General features: G+C 35.2%; 1 protein-coding gene across 5 annotated transcripts in view; it reads left to right on the top strand.

The window, feature by feature from the left end:
• The window catches only part of HIVEP1 (HIVEP zinc finger 1), a 134,116-nt gene that overhangs the window by 70,153 nt on the left and 43,399 nt on the right, over window positions 1-20,564 (top strand). For all 5 annotated transcript variants that reach the window (XM_088791381.1, XM_088791380.1, XM_074335229.2 and 2 more), the window contains one exon: window positions 1,441-1,494. In XM_088791381.1, the coding sequence (XP_088647507.1) occupies window positions 1,441-1,494 (54 nt within the window). The remainder of the gene's footprint in view (window positions 1-1,440; window positions 1,495-20,564) is intronic.

Below are 20,564 nucleotides of genomic sequence, written 5' to 3'. Positions count from 1 at the left end.
GAGATTGGACAATTAAGTTCACGAACTCATCCTAGAAAAAGTGCTTACATACCTCATTGCTGAATATCACTATGGTCACCTTCAAATTACTCCCCTTGGGAAGCTATACACCAATGCCAGCGCCTAGTCCACTTTTTTTCTAGAATGGGCATCAGAACTGTCATCGTATTACCCTTGATGTCCTGAATGTCATCAAAATGTCTTCCTTTCAATATTTCCTTTACCTTCCGTTAAAGAAAGAAGTCATTGGGGGCCAGATCAGGAGAGTAGGGAGGCTGTTCCAATACAGTTATGTGTTTAATGGCTAAAAACTCCCTCACAGACAGTGCCGTGTGAGCTGGTGCATTGTCGTGATGCAAGAGCCATGAATTGTTGGCGAAAAGTTCAGGTCGTCTAACTTTTTCATGCAGCCTTTCAGCACTTCCAAATAGTAAACTAGGTTAACTGTTTGTCCAGTTGATAGAAATTCATAATGAATAACCCCTCTGATAGCAAAAAAAGGGTTAGCAACATCGTTACAACAAATTCGTGAACGTAATTGTCAGTCCTCGTATATATAAGGATATATATGCATATATATGGATATATATGAGGATATATGTTATTGTATCTACATTATATATGAGAATATCCTTATTAAATTTAAATTTATTGTTACCAAAGTGGAATGTGTAGTTATTTACAAAATCAGTTGTGCCCAAAGCCTAAGATGGAAGAAGTGCAGGCTCGGGGCGCTCAGTTGCCTCCCTTTCCTGTCCACTCCTCAGGCAGCCCTCCCATGTCTTGGTTAGTGTTGCTTCTGAGTTACACCCAATCTTTTAATACTTTGTGCATATATAACAGTTCTGTAGTCATTAGTTATATATAGTATCTCTTTAATGTGGTATTCTACCTATACATTTCATAGATAATTCTATCCTGTTATCAAGTGTTGGTGAAAGTGATGGGTGTCATGTTCCTCTTCAGCTTATTTCCTGTATTTTTCTTCCGTGTTTGACGTAGGTCTTAAGCCATCTATGAACTTTGCTTAGACTTGTTTCTAAGCTAATAGACATTTGTTATATCTCATTTGTTAATTGATCATATCCCTATTGGGCACTTACATGTCTTCATAAGGAAAGAATTATTTTTACTTACATTTATTAGGCAGTTAAATGTTTTTCAACTATAGTTGAGTATTTGAAATACACGAATTATTTGCATTATGGAACCATTAATTAATTGGAAGTGGTCCTTCTGACTAAGACATGGTTAAAATTATAATTTCAGAAGGGAATATAATATTACTTTAACAATTTACACATATTTGTTGCATAAATAATTCATTTAACAAATATTTATTACTGTGTCAGGCGCTGTTTATAAGAAGTATGTTTGTTTTACTGTATTCTTATTTGTGTATGATGAATTGATTTTTAAAATTTTCTTTGTTTTTCTTAGACAAAATTGAAGAAGCACAAAAAGAACTTAATGGGGCGGAAGTGTCAAAAAAAGGTAAATTATATTCTCTATGCTATATAATGGAAAGAAAGAAATAAAATTTTAAAAAGGTAAATAAAATCAATCCCAGTATAAACTTTGATCTTGCAGAGATTCCTATGTAAATACCTTATAATTGCAGCTTTACTAACTCAATCAGTATAAGTATAGGACAGAATTAAAAATCACCTTAAACTAATTGATACCTAAAAGTATATGGACTTTGCTTTATGAAATGTTTTAGCTACATAGCACATTCTGTTACTGTTGTCCACCTATTAATATATTGCTTGTAGGAGTGTGATTGTTGTAGGAGTGAAAGTGCTGGTAAGAGTGAAGGTGGTTGCAGCTCTTTTGAAAGTCCTCTTCGTGAGACTGTCCCATAGCAGTGAAAGAGCCAGTATACTGGACAATGGTGTGTGTGTACGTGTGTTTATGTGACGCAGTATTTTTTTGAAATGACCAAGATCTAAGACAACTAAAATAACTTGAATGCTAGTAAGTGGAGGAATAGTTGGATAAATTTTAGTACATTTATATTTTGGAATATTATACAGCTTTTTAAAAATGTTAATTATTTCAATTAGCTGTGAAAATTGGTTGCTAAATGAGAAGAATGAAATTGCAGTGTACCATGTAAAATACCATACCATTTTTTGGTTCAGTCAAAAGCATACATGCGTGCATGTGCGCGCGCGCACACGCTTATATGGGGTTGGATAAAGTTTGAAAGTATTTATATACAAATGTCTTTACAATGGTGGGAGAAAGGGCAAAGGAAGATGATAAACTTTTATTTGTATGTCCCTGTGTCTTTTCATTAGTTACATGGGTATAAGTTTGTATAAAAATAAGAATTGTAACGGCAAAACTTGGTTTTCATCACAGAAAGCATACTGATTTTTTTTAGGTAATATAAAAATACATTCGATGTAGAACAGTCTGTGGGGAGGGGAAGACAGTGAGGTGGATCGTGTTCCAACACTGTGTTAAATGAGTAAAATTGATTTAAAGGATATAAAGTTCCCTATGGCATTTATATTTCATGATTTATTATTTCTTTGGCCTTGTTACATCTTCTAATTACAGTGGAATATTTTGGCAGAGCAAATTAGCCATGTAGGATTCCAGTTGAGTGTCTTTTTTTTTTTTTTAAATATGTTTTCAATCTAGTTAGATTCTTAACTAGGTACCTTTAGTGGAAATAATTTCTGGCTGTTCAGGTCCCACCCCAGCCTGTGAAACTTCCGGTGTTTGGGGTTGGTCTGATAGTTATGCTGTGACGTGCAACACCTTAAAGAATTGTCCTCCTCCTCCTTTTTCCTCTCCCTCACCCCATTTTTCCATGGAATCCCTGGAAGGTCCATGTCATATGTGACCTTTTCATGACATTCTTGCAGAAAAGCAAGTCTAGAAAGAGCAGAGAAGTCACTATAGCTGTGCTGTCCGTTTGAAAGATTGTCTAAAGACCCCTTCCCCACGTCGCTGTAGGCATAAAGCATTCAAGACACTCACGCTGTAAGAGACCTCCTTAGGATTAAACTTAATTTTTAAAAAAATTTTATTAAATTTATTGAATAACATTAGTTAGTAAAATTATATAGGTTTCAGGTGTACAATTTTGTAATACATCATCTATAAATTACATTGTGTGCTCACCACCCAGAGTCAGTTCTTCTGTCACCATGTATTTGATCCAGTTTACCCTCATCTCTCACCCCCCTCCCCCCTTATCCTCTAGTAACCACTAAACTGTTGTCTGTGTCTATGAGTTTTTATTTGTCTTGTTCGTTTTGTTGCTTTCAGTTTTCTATCCCACATATGAGTGAAATCATTATGGTTCTCGACTTTTTCTGCTTGACTTATTTCACTTAGCATGATAATCTCACAATAAACTTCATTTTTTATGGTCAGCTTTTTTTCACATCTAGTAACGGTTTAAACCTGCTTCGAATAGCAAAATAAATGTGTGCTTGTTTTCTTTTTTCTTCTTTCTTACCCCTGTGGCAAAGAATTTTAAGAACAGTGAACTAAATGGCTTATAGGAAGCAGGAAAGGGAACAAGAGTTCTAGAAAAAGAAAAGGGATAATGAGGTTTCGAATAATCTAGTGGGCTGCATTTGGCAGGCTATACTTACTAAAGACCTAGGATGAATACCAAATGAGCATTGTTCTGTGCACTTCACTACCTAGCATTACTGCTTGGCTTTCCTTTTTCCATAAACATTCTGGGCAAATTAACAATAAAATAGTTTTCCTCTCAAATATAATTAAGGAGTAGTATCAGTTTGTCTTTAACAACATGAGATAAAATCTTTGAGAAATAAAGCCATTAAGATTTCTCAAATCTTTGCTTGCTGAGATGTCTATTTTATTAAAGTTCATTTCTTCCTTTGAAGAATCTACTTTAAAATCTAGAATTATTTATTGTTTTTACTGATTATGGTGAGTCATCACATTTTTACTGTTTTTCCAACATGCTTTTGTTTTATTTGCCCCCCCCACAAGTTTGACTTTTTTTCTACATCTGGCTTTTAGTCTACAATGCTTACTGTTCTAATTCTTTGTCTCCATTGTAGATATGGTGGTCTGTGGTTGTTAACTTACTTAAGGTTTTTTCTCACCTCTCCTTTTTTTTCACCATTAGGGCAAGTAACTAATTTATCTCCAGAAACATTTAACATGGAGGTTGGCTGTTGAAACAAAACGAACAAACAAACAAACAGAAGAAACCTTGTTCATTGATAGATTAAATATCTTTCCTGTTTAACAACATTTTAAGGAAGGTTAATCTGTGTAATATGGTGTCATAGAAACTGACATTCGTCCATTATATACCAATAGAATATAGAAGTGCACTAAATTATGTGAAAGCATTTTATTCTTTCTCACTGCTTATGAATGAAAATCAGATGACTTTAATTTTATGTATTCTGATTTTAATCAATTTCAGGAGGAAGATAGAATACAACATTCATACAATTCTCCATAATATCATTATATTCTTCCTGACAGTGCTATTTACTTGTTCTACAGATTGTGCTTGACACTTACTTTGTAAAATTATTGCACAGGATTTAAATAAAATAGTGAATGTCACAGATGAGGTCATGGAATATGTATAAAATAAACTGGGAAGAAATAAATAGATCAATTTATTAGGAGAGCTTTTATGTGCTATCTCTTAAATAAACTTTAATTTTAATACTTTGTTTAAAATTTTTGTCAACATCGTTTCTAAGTTTCATGCATGTTGTTGCATGTAGCTATTTCTTTTCACTGCTGTAATAATGCTTCATTGAGTGAAATGATTTCTTCATGCTTTTGTTGATGGATTCAAGTTATTTCTGCCTTTTTGCTGTCACAAACAATGCAGCCATGAATATTCTCATATTTTGGCCCACATGTGTGGAATATATAGGGAGTATAGATCTCAGTTTCATAAGTTGATACTGAATTGTTTTCCAAAAATTTTTATAGTAAAATAAGGCTGGGTCTTATATTAATTTTTGCTCCAAAAGACGCATTAGAGCTGATTATCCGGCTAGGTCTCATTTTCAGGGAAACAGGGTAACAACCCTTTATCCATTTTATGTGTTTTAGTTTTTGGCTTAATTTTTCTTTTCTTTAAAATTAGTTAGTTAGTAAACAGAAGTTCTTGGTTTTAATGTTATCAACCTATTAATCTTTTTCATCTATGATTAGTATTTTTTGGTTGGGATTTTTTTTTTCTTTGTCTTAAGAAAGTCTTTCTTACCACAAGGTCTTAACATATTTTTTATTCTGTTTTCTTCTAAATAACTTTTACATTTTGATTAAAAATCCATCTTGAGTTGATTGTTTTAAAAATATGGTGTGATTTAGGGTTATCCCAAATGGATAACCATTTGTCCCTGAAACATTTATTGATTGGATTCTCCTTTTTCTATTTCATATTAATTTTCTCTATATGTATGGGTTTGTTTCTTAGCTCTCTCTTGTGTTATGTTTGTCCATGGGTTAATATAACAGTGTGTTTGTTAATTATTTTCACTTTATTGTCTTGATATACAGTAAGGCAAAATCCTAAAGTTAGTCCTTTTTTGGAGTGTTTTGACTATTTCTAGTTTTTTGCTCATCCAGTTAAATTTTAGAACCAGCTTTTTAAAAAATTCGAACTTTGAAATTGCATTGACTTTGGGACAAACTGACTATAGTTATAATTTTAAGGCTTTCTTCCTATTTATAAAGATAGTATATTTTTGATTACTTGTGTTTTCTTTCATGTCTTATATTTTTTCCTACATGGATCTTGTACTTACTGGATTTATTTATTGGGACTTTATTTGCTAGGGTGTGTGTGTGTGTGTGTGTGTGTGTGTGTGTGTGTGTGTGTGTGAAGTTGTTCTCTAGCTTTTGTTGGCAAATAGAAATGCAACATATTGTATATTCATCTTATATCCAGCCACCTGACTGAACTCATTCATTCTGTAAACAGTCATATTGGCTGGTCGCAATGAAAACTTTCTTTCTTCCTTTTTAAATAATTGTGTTTTTTACTTATTTCCTTGTTTTACCTAGTTGGTTCTAGTAAAATGCCAACAGCATGGTAATGTTGGCAACCTTGACTTGTTCTTGATTTTAAAGGGAATCCTTCTCTAATATTTCACCCTATTTGATGTCTTTTTGTAGGGTGGGGTCAGTTTGTTTATTTTAATAGCTTAGGGAGGTTATCTGATATCTTCTGGTCTTGATTTGTTGAGATTAAAAAAAAAAACCCTTAAGGGGTTCTCTTAAAAATCAAATGCTGCTTCTTCATATGTAGAGATGATCTTATGGTGTTTATTCTTTCATTCTAATGTTTAAACCTCACTTGCATTTTTTTAAAATAATACCATTTTGTTCTTAATGTTTAATCTTTTTAAACACACTACTAGATTTGATTTGTTAATATTTGTTGAATTCTGTATTCATGTCCAAGAGATATTGGCCTATAATTTTATTTTCTTACAATTTTCCTTGCCTGATCAGTTTTAAGATTATACTAGCTCAGTAGAATGATCTGAGAACTCTATCCTCCTGCTTCCTGTAGAGGTGTTTGTTTAATATTGAAATCATAGTTTAATAGGCAAGTCTTAGAATAGGTTTTGACTTTTGAGAGGAGTTGGGGGTAGATTTTTAAGTACGAAGTCAATGTATTTAATGATATGGAACTATTCAAGTTTTCTTTTTCCTCTTCAATCAGATACTAAGTTATATTTTTCTTATTTATCCATTTTATTAATTATTAATGTTTATTGGTAAAAAGTCATTCCTAGTATTCTCTTACTCTGTTCATTGCTGCTGGAGCTATACCTGTGTTTCCATTTTCATTGTTAATATTGTTCATTTGTGCCTTTTCTCTCTGTCTTGATTAGGCTTGCAAGAGGTTTGTCTGTTTCACTCTCTGTTTATTATACTAACTTATGGTTTCCTTGATACTCTCTTGTTTCATCCTTTTCGGTTTTATTAAATTTTGCTCTTGTCTTTTTCCCCTCTTTTCCTTTGGGTTTATTGTGTTATCAAATTTCTTAAGTTGGAAACTGGGCTTAATTTTAAGGCTTTATACTTTCCTACTGGAATCACTTAATGCTGTTAATATACTTGTACATATTGCTTTAGTTGTATGACACATCTCTTCACTGGCTACTTTCATTAATTTCTATGCTGGTTTATTTGCCCTTCTTGGTAGAATTTTTTTTTTCTGCACATGGTTGGGGATTTTGTTTTTATTAGTCAGTTTTTACTTAATTGCATTGTTATGTTAATTATTTTTGAAACCAGTTTGTATTTCTAAATTGATTTTCTCTGTTTCTGAATGCTTTGTAAAACAAAAAACACCAAAAAATCAAATTTTTAAAGAATCTTCTATGAAATTGTTCCTAGATTTTATGTTAGAAATTTAGAATTCAGCATTTTTCAGCTAAAGTCAGTATTTTACAAAGGTGAAAAAGCTTAAGTGGAAAAATGTTAAATAACCTTACCCCAGAGTGTGCAAACTGGTCTTGGACCATGTTATTCTAATGTTATTCTGCATCGTAACTGGATGAGAGCTACGTTCTCATAGTAGTGGAATCTGCAGTAGTTAGTCCTGTTCTACATTACTCTGATGCGATTATGATCGTGTTCACCACCTTTTAAAAGTTGTGATGATTCAGGAAAAAATAGTTACGATTCAGACAATGGGTTTGGAGACTATAGTTCAGCTTGCATTGGAATTTTTTACGTTGTTCTGTGTCAAACGACTAAATCCTGAAATTGCTGCCATAATACTGGTAGTTTCCTTTCAGCAGCAGTGTTACTCTGACATCATATACCCCAGCCACCAGGAAGTTTTTATTTAAAACAAAATTTCTGTCAATCTATTTTACCATGTATTTGAGAGTATGAGTTCCTAAATATAAGTTTATATGGCTTATGGAATATAGTAAGGAAACTGTACTGCAAAAATAACTTAGTGATATTCAGGTTTGCTCCAGGGAATCAGTTGACAAATAGAATTTTTGTTAACATAGGCATAATTTATGCCCTGGAATTATTCTCCTGTTATCTGGGGAAGCTTGAGAGAAGTTAGGCTCCTATGTAAAACTAGACTGAGTAATTCAGAAGTGAGAGTGACAGACTAATAGGGAGCAGAAAACTAGATCATGAACTCCAATTAGTGTGTAAACAAGAAAGCTAGAGTTTGCTCACCTACTTTCCTAAAAATAAATAAATAAAATAATTAAGCTCCTTATGAGTCAGTTTGCAAGGAGTGAAACATACTCCCATTTTCTTTTAAATAACACATATAATATTTTAAAAATGAAGGCTGATTAAGAATAATATTTTGTGTTCATAACATTTACTTTAATGCCAATGACATTCTCTTCCTTAAGAATTCTGCTAAGTATACTTAAGAAAATACAAGAGCATTTTCTTACAGGTAGAGGTGATGTTGTCCTTTTAAATATGACTGAAATTTAGGTGGCATGATGGAAAAGTTGGGCTGATTTTTATTAAGTTAAAATGAATAGTGTCAATACAATATAAGATTAGATAAAATGTTTTAAAATACTCTGGGAGAAAGTATGTGAAATAAAACAAAACCTGGCTGGCTTAGTTAAAATGTTATAAATTTGGAAGGACATTAATAATTTACAACATGAAAGCTCACATGGATACAGCCAGCAGAAAGGCTAGTGAGATGTCTGAACTATAGAGTATTTTTAAAGGAATGTAGTTTTATTATTTTAGTATTGTAGTAATGCCAACTAGTTAAGTATGTATTTTTGACAAGTCATTTTTCTTGAGTTTAAAAATCACTGGGAAAGAATGTATTAAAATGAGTGTGCTTAATGGGTGTTTATTTTAAATAAGAAAATGTTTATAAATTCTACTTTCTTAATATTAAAATGCCCTAGAAAATTCATAGTGTCTTTCTTACAAAATTGTTCATTCTTTTATTCAATACATTTTTGTTATCTATCAGCCATTTTTTTTTTTTTTTTCAGCCCTGACAAATAGATAGCAAAAAAAAGTCTAAACCCTGAAGGAACCCATAAGCCTTAACTCAGCTGTTGCCCAAATTATCATAAAATCTGAATTGGAAGAATCAAAATTCATGAGGTTTTCTGTAGACCGGCAGCAGTGCCTAAGAAATTTCCCTTGGGAAAACAGCAACAGATTTTCTGTTTTTTAGAAAAGAAAGTCATCTCTTCTTTTAATATTACTTGGAATTTCAAATTTAAATACTCAGGTCATGCAAAGCAGTCTCTTAGTGTAATAGACAATGCTAATTGCTTGAATTACAGGAAAATTAGTATTGTTTTATTTATTTCTGCCATGTATATAAGTTAAAGTTATTATGTCAATCCTGTCAATATTTTGAGATTTAACAATACCAAATCCCAAAAGGTCATTGTCTTCCAGATAGACTGCCAGCTTTATAAAAGATGATTTGCATGATAAGTAAACAAAACAGTTTTAGTACATTAACGTAAAATAAATATTCTTTAAATGTTCTGTCTTTGTGGTGTTTAAATGCAAAAAAAACCCCCAAAACTTTGCTTCCTACAAAATATGAGAGCCAAAAATTCTTAGTATTTCCTAACAGTGTTACTAATTACTATCTATTGAGGAGTCAATTATTGAATCAGAGATTTAAATAGCTAACAAGATTTTATTACAAGATTCATAGAAAGGCTTGCATCCTTTTGTACTTTTACAGAATATTCCACTGACTTCCAAATCCTATTGATTGGAAGATGCACAATGATATGCACCATTTAGGAAGGGAAAAAGTCACTGCCATTTAAGTCATGACACACTGCTCTTATATTTGATTAGAAGGTGCATCATGATTTCAGGGAGATTGCAATGTTCAAAACACATTTTTTAAGAGTCTATAAAGTATGTATTATGTCCAGTGCTTCATTTTTTGATGAGAGAGATGAAATAGTTTCCAGATAATGATGTGTGGAATTGAGCTGCTTTGAGGACATGTTCCTGAGGACTGGAAAACAAAGGAATGGATCTTATTCTGTTTGTTTACTTGGGGATTCATGGAAGAATAATCAGGAAAAAACCCCAGGTTATGTTCAACTTACCCTCTTTACTTCTTAGATAATTGACCTCCTGTGTGGGTATGCCTCAGTATTTTATATAAATAATGTTGCAGGGTGAATTAAAAAGATACAGTGTGTTGCTGTTGATTTATTTAGGCTTTTCTTCAGCTTTGCTGCTGTAGTCTGTGTGTAGGAAAAAAGACAAAAGAAAGAAGAAGAGGCAAAAGAAAAAAGAGAGAGAAAAGCTGTTTATTGCCTACCTAGAGACTTGTTCTTTTGCATGTTTCCTCACATCAGAGAAGGTAGTAGGCATGTTGCATGAAACTGAGGAATATAATCCTAGGGGAGAAATAATAGAAGATAAAAGCAGGGGGAAGCAGAATAAATCGAAAACAGATAAACAGCTGGGAGAAATTCTAGGAAATAAATTTTAAAAATATTAAAAAGCAAACAGTTATGGAAATAACGTGCCATTTTGCCAAAATATGGTATTCTTTATTATTTTTCACTATTCAGAGAATGTTTTGTTGGACTTATGCTGTATATAAGAATATCAAATTTAGAAGGATAACTTAGAATTTTGCCCTGATCACCAAGCATGGGATATAATATTAAGTATTTCAGTCAAGAAATGATTTGGAAGCAGCAAATGAGATTCTGTGGTTGAGTGAGGAAAGGCAAGAAGAGGGCTGAAGAACATTTAAATGAGAATAACTGTATGTAGTACCGTTTATACATAGTCTGATGTTGAGTTAGTAGGAAAATAGATTTGACCAGATTGTGTAACAGATTGTATTGGGAGTGCAGCACACTGCACAGGAGTTGCGACCAGGGCTGTTGCTACTAGTGTGTGTATTCTTGGAGGCCCACCACCTAGCATGCAGTTAGCCACTTAGAAACTGTTTAACAAAACCCTGTGATGGCTTTCTGTGGCTCTTAGCATGAAGACAAAGCTCCCTAACATGGCCTGAGACGTCGTTGTCTCACCAAGCTCCTCCCCGCACCCTCTCTCCCCTGCCACACAGGTCTCCTCATGATTCTTCCAGTTCACTTTTGTCCACTGTCCTATCCCAGCCTTTCATACAGTTCCTAGTGTGTACAGTAGTCATTTGGAAAATACTTATTGAATAGATGAAAATGGATAGGTGGGTGGGTGGGAGGAGAGGGGAGAGGTATGGATTCCTTTGCATAGCAAGCAGGGCTTTTCAACAATGTGTACGATTACTTTTATTTTTGAAGTACTTTTAAATAGATTTTTTTGTTTTGTTTCTCCTGTAACCTAGATTACATATCTTAAGTAAATTGTTTCATTATATTATCAGTATAATTCAGTTGTATATATCTTCAGGGATATATACAAATCATTTATGAATGTCCCTGTAACAAAAAAATAAAAGCTTCATTCTTTAACCTTAATAGAGACTATGGACAGCCACTACAAATGAATCCTTTCTTTTGATTTTTGTCTACTTGCTAATATTAAGACTACTCTTGGGGTAGTTTGTAATATAGCATTTTTAGTTAATTTGGTGGGAAGTTGTGATGTTTTAGAGAACCAAGGACCTTTCTTAGAAAAATCACCAAGGTTTTTGGAATCTTTCTCATGAAAGGAAGCAAAAGGATATAAATTTGAATGACCCTCAGGGCAGAGAAATATAACTGTTATTCTGTAACATTATTTGAATAAAAGTCTGACCCAGTTTTCTGCCAGGTGATCGTCTTAGACCTGCAGTATTCAGAATATTTAGTTTTATCAATGCTAACTATCTTATTAAGAATATCAGATTTTTATCTTTTGCTTCTTGAACACTCTATTTTTGTATAAACCATATTATATGACATTAGAACAAGTTATAAAAATAGAAAATGTACTTCATAATACCTCATCTCAGTTGTCATCATTTTTATCTTTCTTTTTTTCCTAACCTGACAAGAACATAGCGAAAGAGAACCTGTCTTGAGGTACAAGGTTGTTCTTGCCACTTTCTGTGAGGTGTTTCTTAGAAGTCAGGCAAAAGTTCTTATCTAAACGGTAAATAAAGTTAACAAATGTTATAAGTATGTACTTGCTCTCCTTAGTAGCGTCTTTAAAAGACATAAGTTTTGTATAGTAATAATTATAACAATATGTATTGTTGGAGTGTAATATTTATAGATGTGACATAACAATAATACTCAAAAAAATAAGGAACAGAGAATAGAGGTATATAAGGGTAACATTTCCCTGTCTCACTAGAATTAAGTTGGTGTAAATCTGAAATAGATTCTGATAAATTAAAATGTAAGGTAAGCTGTAGAGTACTACAAAAGAATTCAAAAAGTAGTGGAAACAAATCATTAATTAAAGAAACAATGAAAGACTCAGTAATCCAACTTCTGGGTGAGAAGAAACCTAGAACGCTACTTCAAGGGGATGCGTGCATCCATATGTTCATTGCAGCATTGTTTACAGTGGCCAGGATGTGAGGGCATCCTGGGTGTCTTTCATTGTTTCTTGTTATAGCCTTTGTTTTAAAGTCTATTTTTGTCTGGTGTAAGTATTGCTACTTCAGCTTTCTGTTTTTGTTTGTTTCCATTTTCATGACATATCTTTTTCCACCCCTATACTTTCAGCCTATTTGTATCTTTTGAACTGAAGTGAGTTTCTGGTAGGCAGCATATGTAAGGGCCTTATTTTCTTATCCATTCAGCTCCCCCTGTCTTTTGACTGGAGCATTTAAACCATTTACATTTAAAGTAATTGTTGATATGTAGTTGTTGCCATTTCATTATTCATATGTTTTATCTTTTTTTTTTTTTTCCGTCTTAAGTCCCTCTAACATTCCTTGTAATACTGGTTTGGTGGTGATGAACTCCTTTAGCTTTTTCTTGTCTTGGAAGCTCTTTATCTGTCCTTCGATTCTAAATGATAGCTTTGCTGGGTAGAATATTCTTGTTTGCAGGTATTTGCTTTCATCACTTTGAATATTTCTTGCCAATTCCTTCTGGCCTGCAAAGTTTCTGTTGATAAATCAGCTGATAGCCTTATGGGAGCTCTCTTGTGGGTAACTAACTGCTTTCCTCTTGCTGCTTTTAATGTTCTTTCTTTGTCTTTAACCTTTGGCATTTTCATTATGATGTGTCTCAGTGTGGGCCTCTTCGGTTCATCTGTTTGGGACTCTCTGTGCTTCCAGGACTTGTATGTCTATTTCTTTCACCAGGTTAGGGAAGTTTTCCGTCATTATTTCTTCAAATAATGAAGAGCTTAGTTCCTTGCTCTCTCTCTTCTCCTTCTGTTATCTCTATAATGCAAATGCTGGTATACTTGATGTTGTCCCAACAGGATAGTTTATGCAGGCCCCTTAAACTATCCTCAGTGTTTTGGATTCTTTTTTTCTTTTCGCTGTTCTGATTGGGTGTTTTCTGCTGCCTTCTAAATCACTCATTCGATTATCTGCTTCATCTAATCTACTGTTGAGTCTGTCTAATATATTCTTCATTTCATTTATTGTATTTTTCATTTCTGACTGGTTCTTCTTTATATTTTCTATCTCCATTTTTATGTTTCCTATCTCTTTTTTTAAGTTCTCACTGAGATCATGGAGCATCCTTATAACAAGTGTTTTGAACTCTGTGTCTGATAGGTTTCTTGTTTCCATTTTGTTTAGTTCTTTTTGTGGCACTTTGTTCTGTCATTTGGGACTTGTTTCTTTGTCTCCCCATTTTGGCTACCTCCCCGTCTTTATATATTAGGTAGGGCAGCTGTGTCTTCTGGTTTTAGTAGAGTGGCATTATGGAGTAGGTGCCCTGTGGGGCCCAGTAGCACAGCAGTTTCCCTGTTCAGCTGAGCTGTGTGCTCAGGTGTGTCCTTTGTGTGGGTTGTGTGTGCCCTGCTTTTGTAGTTGAGCCTTGGTTGCTGTTTGCACATCAGTGGGAGGGATTGACTCTTGGGCTGAATGGTTGTGAGGACTGACCATGACTACAGTGGAGGAGCTGCTGTGCAGGGGCTGTCCCTGTGGAGCAGAATTCACTTTAGCAGGCCTCTGATGCCTGCCCAATCTGCCCTTTGAGTGTGTCATCCTTGGAGGCAGCTAGGTGGTGTTCCAGCTTGGTCAGAAGTTAGCCACTCAGTGTGCCAGCCAGGGGCACTGTCACAGGCCAAGTACAGCTGTAGCCCTACCCGGGGCCACCCCTCATGACCCATAAAGCAATCCAAAGGTGGCTGCTGCCTGCACTGGGCTTGGAGGTGCCTCGTAAGGCCAAGACATAATCTGTGGGTGGCTACTGCTAGTGATGGACTTAGGGCTGCTTAGCCAGAAGTACAGAACACACCAAGGCCAGATGCAACATTTTGGGTTTTGTTAACCTTTGAGAAATATTAGGAAAGTCTGAAGCATGAGCCAAGTAGAACCATTTGTATGGAAAAAAGAAACTGGAAGCGTCTTGGCTGTGCTGGAAAGTTGGATGGGGCAGAGTTTCAGGGAATCACCAGGGCAGGCCAGACGAAAGGTGTTAGCCAGGTTGATGGAAACTCAGATCATGTGCGCACTGGGTGGGTGGAGGGCTCCACAAAGGAATAATAATGGCTTCTGCCAGTACTTCTGACTGGGAAAAAGCTCCCACTTCAGCCCTCGAGTTAAGCCAGACAACTTAGTTCCTCCTGTTAGGTCCCTGGAGCTTTTTGAACTGCTGTCCCAGCCCTGGTGCTCAGAGCAAGTGACTCCATCAGCGAGTAAGTCTGTGCATGGGCCCTTTAAGAGGATTGCCCTGGGCTCTAGCTGCCCTCCATCTCACTCAGCCACAGTCTCCACTGGGACTGCTGTCCCTGACAGTGGAACTCGGGGCTGGGATCCCATGCTCCTCCAGGGGTGACCTCTGAAGCCCAGATATCCCTCCTGATTTTTAATGGTCACACATGGATGTGGGACCAGCTCATTCACCGTCTCTGCCCTTCGTACCAGTCTCTTAGTGGCTTTTTCTTTATGTCCTTAGTTGTAGGACTTCAGTTCATTTAGACTTCAGGCAATTCTCGATGATGGTTCTATAGTTTAGTTGTAATTTTGATGCAGTCTTGAGAAGAGGCAAGCACAGTGTTTACCTACTTAGCCATATTGACTGGAAATCCACTTCAAATTTTTTTTCAATTTAATTTATTTCTGATTTTACTTTTCTATTTTCCTACAGTCTAATTATTTTTCTGAGATCATATATTGACTGTTCATCAAATTTTCTTTTATATATAAAATGTTCCAGAGTATTAATTTGCCTTTGATTAATTATCCAATTAGATTCTGAACTATGTTATTTTCAGTTATTGTTAAATAAGCAGTTATTTGTTGAGTTCTTAATTTGCTAACTGATGTGCTTTTGTGTTGAGTATTTCATTATATGTTTATTTAAATGAGAATAATATCTGTGCATGATGAATTTAAAAGTACGAACTTTACATGACAGGTAGTAGGGGTCTCTTGCGTCATTTCTATACTCCAACCCCACAGTGTTTTAAAATTGTTTTTGAAACTTTATGTATGAAATTTTTATTTTAATAAAGGTTTTGTACAGTTGAAAATTTAGTATATCTTTAATCTACTCATTTTCTTTTTCTGTTAAAACCTGTATTCTTTTTATGTTTATTGACTTTAGCTACATCATAGCCTGTAAACAGTGAATTCAGATTTCCTCCCCCACCCCATAATTATTTTTCTACTTCTAAATGTATTTGGTTACCTGTTATGTCATAAAAGTTTAATGTTGTATCATGCATTTTTAAACCTTTAACTAAAATGATTTTTTGTCTTGCTTTGGATGAGAGTTGACTTCAAATTCCACTTATATTCCATTCTTGCTTTTCTTCTCAGGGCTATGGTTCTTGTTCAGGTTTGCTGCTGTATTATGATGGTTTTTTAGTGTATTCCTCCATTAGGAATATTAAGAAGGCTGTTGAACCTAATTTGATTGGTTGTACTTAACTTATATTCCACTTAATGCTTCAAGAACCACTCTGATCTTCTGCTTGATAGGCATGGTGATGCTCTCAGAGGTTGTTGTCGTACAATATCCTGACTTCAATCTCTCAGGGCTCTTTATCATAGCATTTGTTCTTCCCTCTTTTATGGGAAGACTCACATGCTCTTATTACCATGTACTTGAATTCCATGTGCTTTGTTATTTTTCTTATACAGTTGCTACTCATTTAGATTTATCCACATATTAATCACTTCTTTGGTCATCATTTCATCTTACAGCTCTAGTTTCCCATCTGGGATAATTTCATTTTACTTGAAGAATAGTCTTTTTCCATTAAAGCTGGTCTGTTGTGACAAATCATTTCAAGTATCATTTATTAAAAAGTATTTCTTTTTAGTCTTGAAAAGTATTTTGCTGAATATAGAAGTATAGACTAATAGCTTGGCAGTTTATTAAAAGTTCAGTACATTTTTGAAAAAGTGATATCTTGAGATATCGCTTGTAAGTATAATTGCTCATATGAAAATAATTTTTTATTATGAATTTAGTTTTCTGGTGTTTTATAATTTTCATATTTTCTCTGACTTTGGCAGTTTCATAGTGATGTGTATAAGTGACATTTCTCTGTTTATCTTGCTTGTGGTTTATAGCACTCTTGAATTTGTAGATTCATGTGTTTAAGTATTTTTTTCCTTCTTTTCTTTCTTTATTTCATGTCTTCTTTTCTTTTTTTGTTACTCTTATTTATCCATTTTGAGTTCTCTAAACATTTTGGATCTATGGTTTACTAGGTCCAAATTTCCTGGTTGTCATTTCTTCACATATTTCGACTACTCTGTTTTTTCTTCTCCTGAGATTCTAATTATACATTAGACTGTTTGATGTTGTCCTGTGGCTTTTGGATACAGTTCTTTTTTTTTCAATTGTTATTTTTCTTCTTTGTATTTCTGTTTAGTTAATATTTATTGGCCTATCTGTAAGTTTTGTCACATCTACTAAGGAGCCTATCAAAGGCTTTCTTTATTTCTTTTTTGGTCGTGTCTGTGTCATTTTATTTTATTTTTAGAAATCATATTTTTAGTTACAGTTGACATTCAATATTATTTTATATTAGTTTCAGATGTATAGCATAGTGGTTAGACATTTATATAATTTATGCAGTGATCCCCCCAATTAGTTTAGTATTCAGCTGGCCCTATACATAGTATGCTGTACTTTACATCCCCGTGACTGTTTTGCAACAACGAATTTGTATTTCTTAATATAAATACCTTCACTTTTTTCACCTCTTCCCCCAACCTCCCTCCCCTCTATCAACTATCAGTTTGTTCTCTGTATCTGTGAGGCTGTTTCTGTTTTATTTATTTTGTTCTTTAGATTCTACATATAAGTGAGATCACATGGTATTTGTCTTTCTCAGTCTGACTTATTTCACTTAACATAATACTTTCTAGGTCCATCTGTATTCTCTCAAATGATAAGATTTCACTCTTTTATTTCTAGGTAATATTCCTGGCAAAGGCTCTCTTTATCTCTGTTACTTTGTCTTTTATTTCTATCATTTTCATTCGACCCTCTCTCTGTTTAAATTCCCTTTTGTGAATGCATGTTTTCAACTCTTTCCTCTGGATTTTTAACATATTAATAACAGTTATTTTAAATTCCCTGAGAGTTCCAACATGTGGATCATCTTGGATTCTGGTTCTTTTTATTGCTTTGTCTCTTAACAGTGGGTTGCTCCTTAATGTGTACACATGTGTGTGTGTTAAATTTTTATTGCATTTTGGATATTGTGTGTATAATAGTAGATACTGAGGTCAGTCGTTTTTAATGGCTGCGAATGGGCACTGTTCATCTTCTGTCAGGTCATCAGGCAGGGAGTTGAGGTAGTCTGTTCAGGAGGTGGGCTGGGTTTGGATTTTGTTACTGCTGTATTTATCTTCAGTGTATCACACTGGCCTCTCATTCTTCTAGTGGTGGCCTGCCATCTCCTTGTGCTTATAGTGGGGCTGGGGACCTGGAGGGTTTTTCTCAGTGCTCCATGCTCAGCTTTCAGCCACTGTGAGGGGTGGAAATCTCCACCTTCCTGGCCCTCTCTTGGGAGCTGACTTGCTTCTTTCTCAGTGGTAGGCTGGTAGTGGGGGTGGATGAGGATTGTTGGCCTCAGTCTTAGGTAGTTCCAGTGTTTCCTGCCCCTCACCCATGGTAGCAGACATCTCATTTTATTAGTGTGTGATTGTGGTTCTATGACAGTTTGTTCCCTTCCCTGGGATACAGGGTGTTCACCCTTCCCCGGGCCACAGGGCATGTCTGCTACTCTTTTTCCCAGTAGCCTAAAGCTTAAGGCTTTTAGTCCATAAGAGAGAATCGTACAGGCGGGACCTGGGGCTTGGTGCAGTTTCAAGAGCAGCCTCTGCTCCCCTGCATGGTAGCTGCATGCCTGCAGGTGGAGGGCTGTTTTCTCTGGTCTTTGTCTTTCCGCCAGCCAGAGCACCTGCGAGAGGCCTACAGAAAAGAGCCGGGAGTGAGTGTGAACTTTCTCGCATCTGAGGCCAGGCTAATCCAGCCTACACTCTGCCTCCAACAGTCTGTTATAATTTTAGGTGATGTTTTTCTCACTTACTTTCATGGCTGCCTGTCTTTCTCCACCTCTTCTGTCCTGCTCAGTCCCAGGTGAGCCAGTTCACACGTCCCTCCATGGAGTCCAGGCTGTGTAGTTTCCCTGTAGCCTCAGCTTTCTGATTGGCTCAAGAGAAATTCTGATTCTTGTGATATTTCTTATTGTAGGGTAGGAGCAGCACTCTTTTCAACTTTTTACATTCTGAAGCAGACTGAGCTAATTTTATTTTTTAAAGTAAGGAATGGATGTTGAATGTTATTAAATGTCATTCATCCTTATTCAGAATGGTCATGAGAATTTCTAATTTATTTTTCCTGATGTGATGAATTATATCAGTAGATTGCCTGATACTAAATTCATCCCGTATTTTCTCTTACTTGGAGAATTCTTTCATTAGCAAATATTTTTTCAGTACCTATTAAGGGATGGATATGTGGGGATGAATAATAAAGACAAGGTTATAGATCTTACATCCTAATCAGAAAGTACAACAACGCGTAAATAGATAAATGGGGCATTTTAGATTGCAGTCATAATTATGAATGAAATGAACGGGGTGGGTGGGAAGTAGGGAGGCAGCTATTTTAGGTAGGGTGGACGGGAACAGCCGGGGAGGTCACGTTGGTGTGCTGGATTTAAAGGTCAAAAGTGATCTGGTCAGTTAAAGATTTGAGAGTAGGGAAGGCTTTTTAAGACTTGGCAAGTACAAACTCTCTGTGGTGGGAAGGAGGAGATGGGCCTCTTGGAGGATCGGAAAGTTCACTAGTGTGGCTGAAACTTATTGAATAAGGGGGAGACAGTGTGGGGAGGTTGGAAAGGTAGAGCGAGATGACCAACCCGTTTTTGTCCAAGTTAGATGTCAGAATGACATTCCATGAGGAATGGGAAGAATTTGGAGATGAGTTGCTTGCTAAGTGAAATTACTATATTTTGCCGTGTATAATGCACTCTATAATGCACTCCCATGTATAATGCACTCCCACGTTTTTGGCCGAAACTTTCAGGGGAAAAAAAAAAATCTTTCATTTTAATTTTTTAATTCAAATTTGTATTTGTTTACATTTAGGTACTTGGTTTTTGTATAATAAAGGAATTTTAGCATTTATTTTTAACATATTATGGAACAAGAAATTTTATGTAACAAATAATTACAAAACACAAGAACAGATACAAGGTACAAGAAATTCTATGTACTGGTAACAAATTTACGGTATTTAGGCATCATAGAAGGCAACGCTTCCAGTTCAACAAAACTGATTGTCATATTCCAGAGTATTAGTTTGCATATGGATATCATTATTGCTTTCTAGAGTTGCACTTTTAACTCATAAGCATAAATAAAAGAGTTAAAAACATTGATATAGATATGGAATTAGTACTACCCATGTATAATGCTCATCCTTATTTTTCCCTCACAAATTTGGGCAAAAAAGTGCACATTATACATGGCAAAATACGGTAGTTGTTCCCCACATCTACATGGTAGCTTCCTGATTATACTCTGGTATAGTTCTTTATTGCACATTAATTTACTTACCTGTCTTGCATTTTCAGTCTGTTTTTCTCTGACTTTTGCTTCCTGTTTATAAGCGCACTCAAGCCCTCATCCCCTTATCCTAAACACACCTTCCCTGATACTGATGTCCTGCCTTTCTCTTTTCCTTCACAGCCAAATTCTTAGACAGTGGTCTGGATTTGCTGGCCCTTATGCTTCACCATGCCCTCCCTCACTCCTTACCCTTTGTAATATGGCTTTTACCCACTCCAGGACCCAACTGACCAACTACTGTCCGGGGTAATGCTGCCCTCCTAGTCCCCATGACCAACAAACCGAGCTCCCTCTTGTTTAGTCCTGGTTATCTGAACGTAATGTGTAACAAAGTGGGCCACTTCTCCATCTTCTAAGTCCATAAACCCCGACTAGGTCCTGGGCACTTCACTATCACGTATTTTGT

The sequence above is a fragment of the Rhinolophus sinicus genome, chromosome 14, assembly GCF_057876585.1.
Source record: "Rhinolophus sinicus isolate RSI-liver-muscle chromosome 14, RSI-T2T, whole genome shotgun sequence".
Taxonomy (NCBI): domain Eukaryota; kingdom Metazoa; phylum Chordata; class Mammalia; order Chiroptera; family Rhinolophidae; genus Rhinolophus; species Rhinolophus sinicus.
Note: the sequence above shows the minus strand (reverse complement) of the source record. Positions and strands in the feature narration are given on the sequence as shown.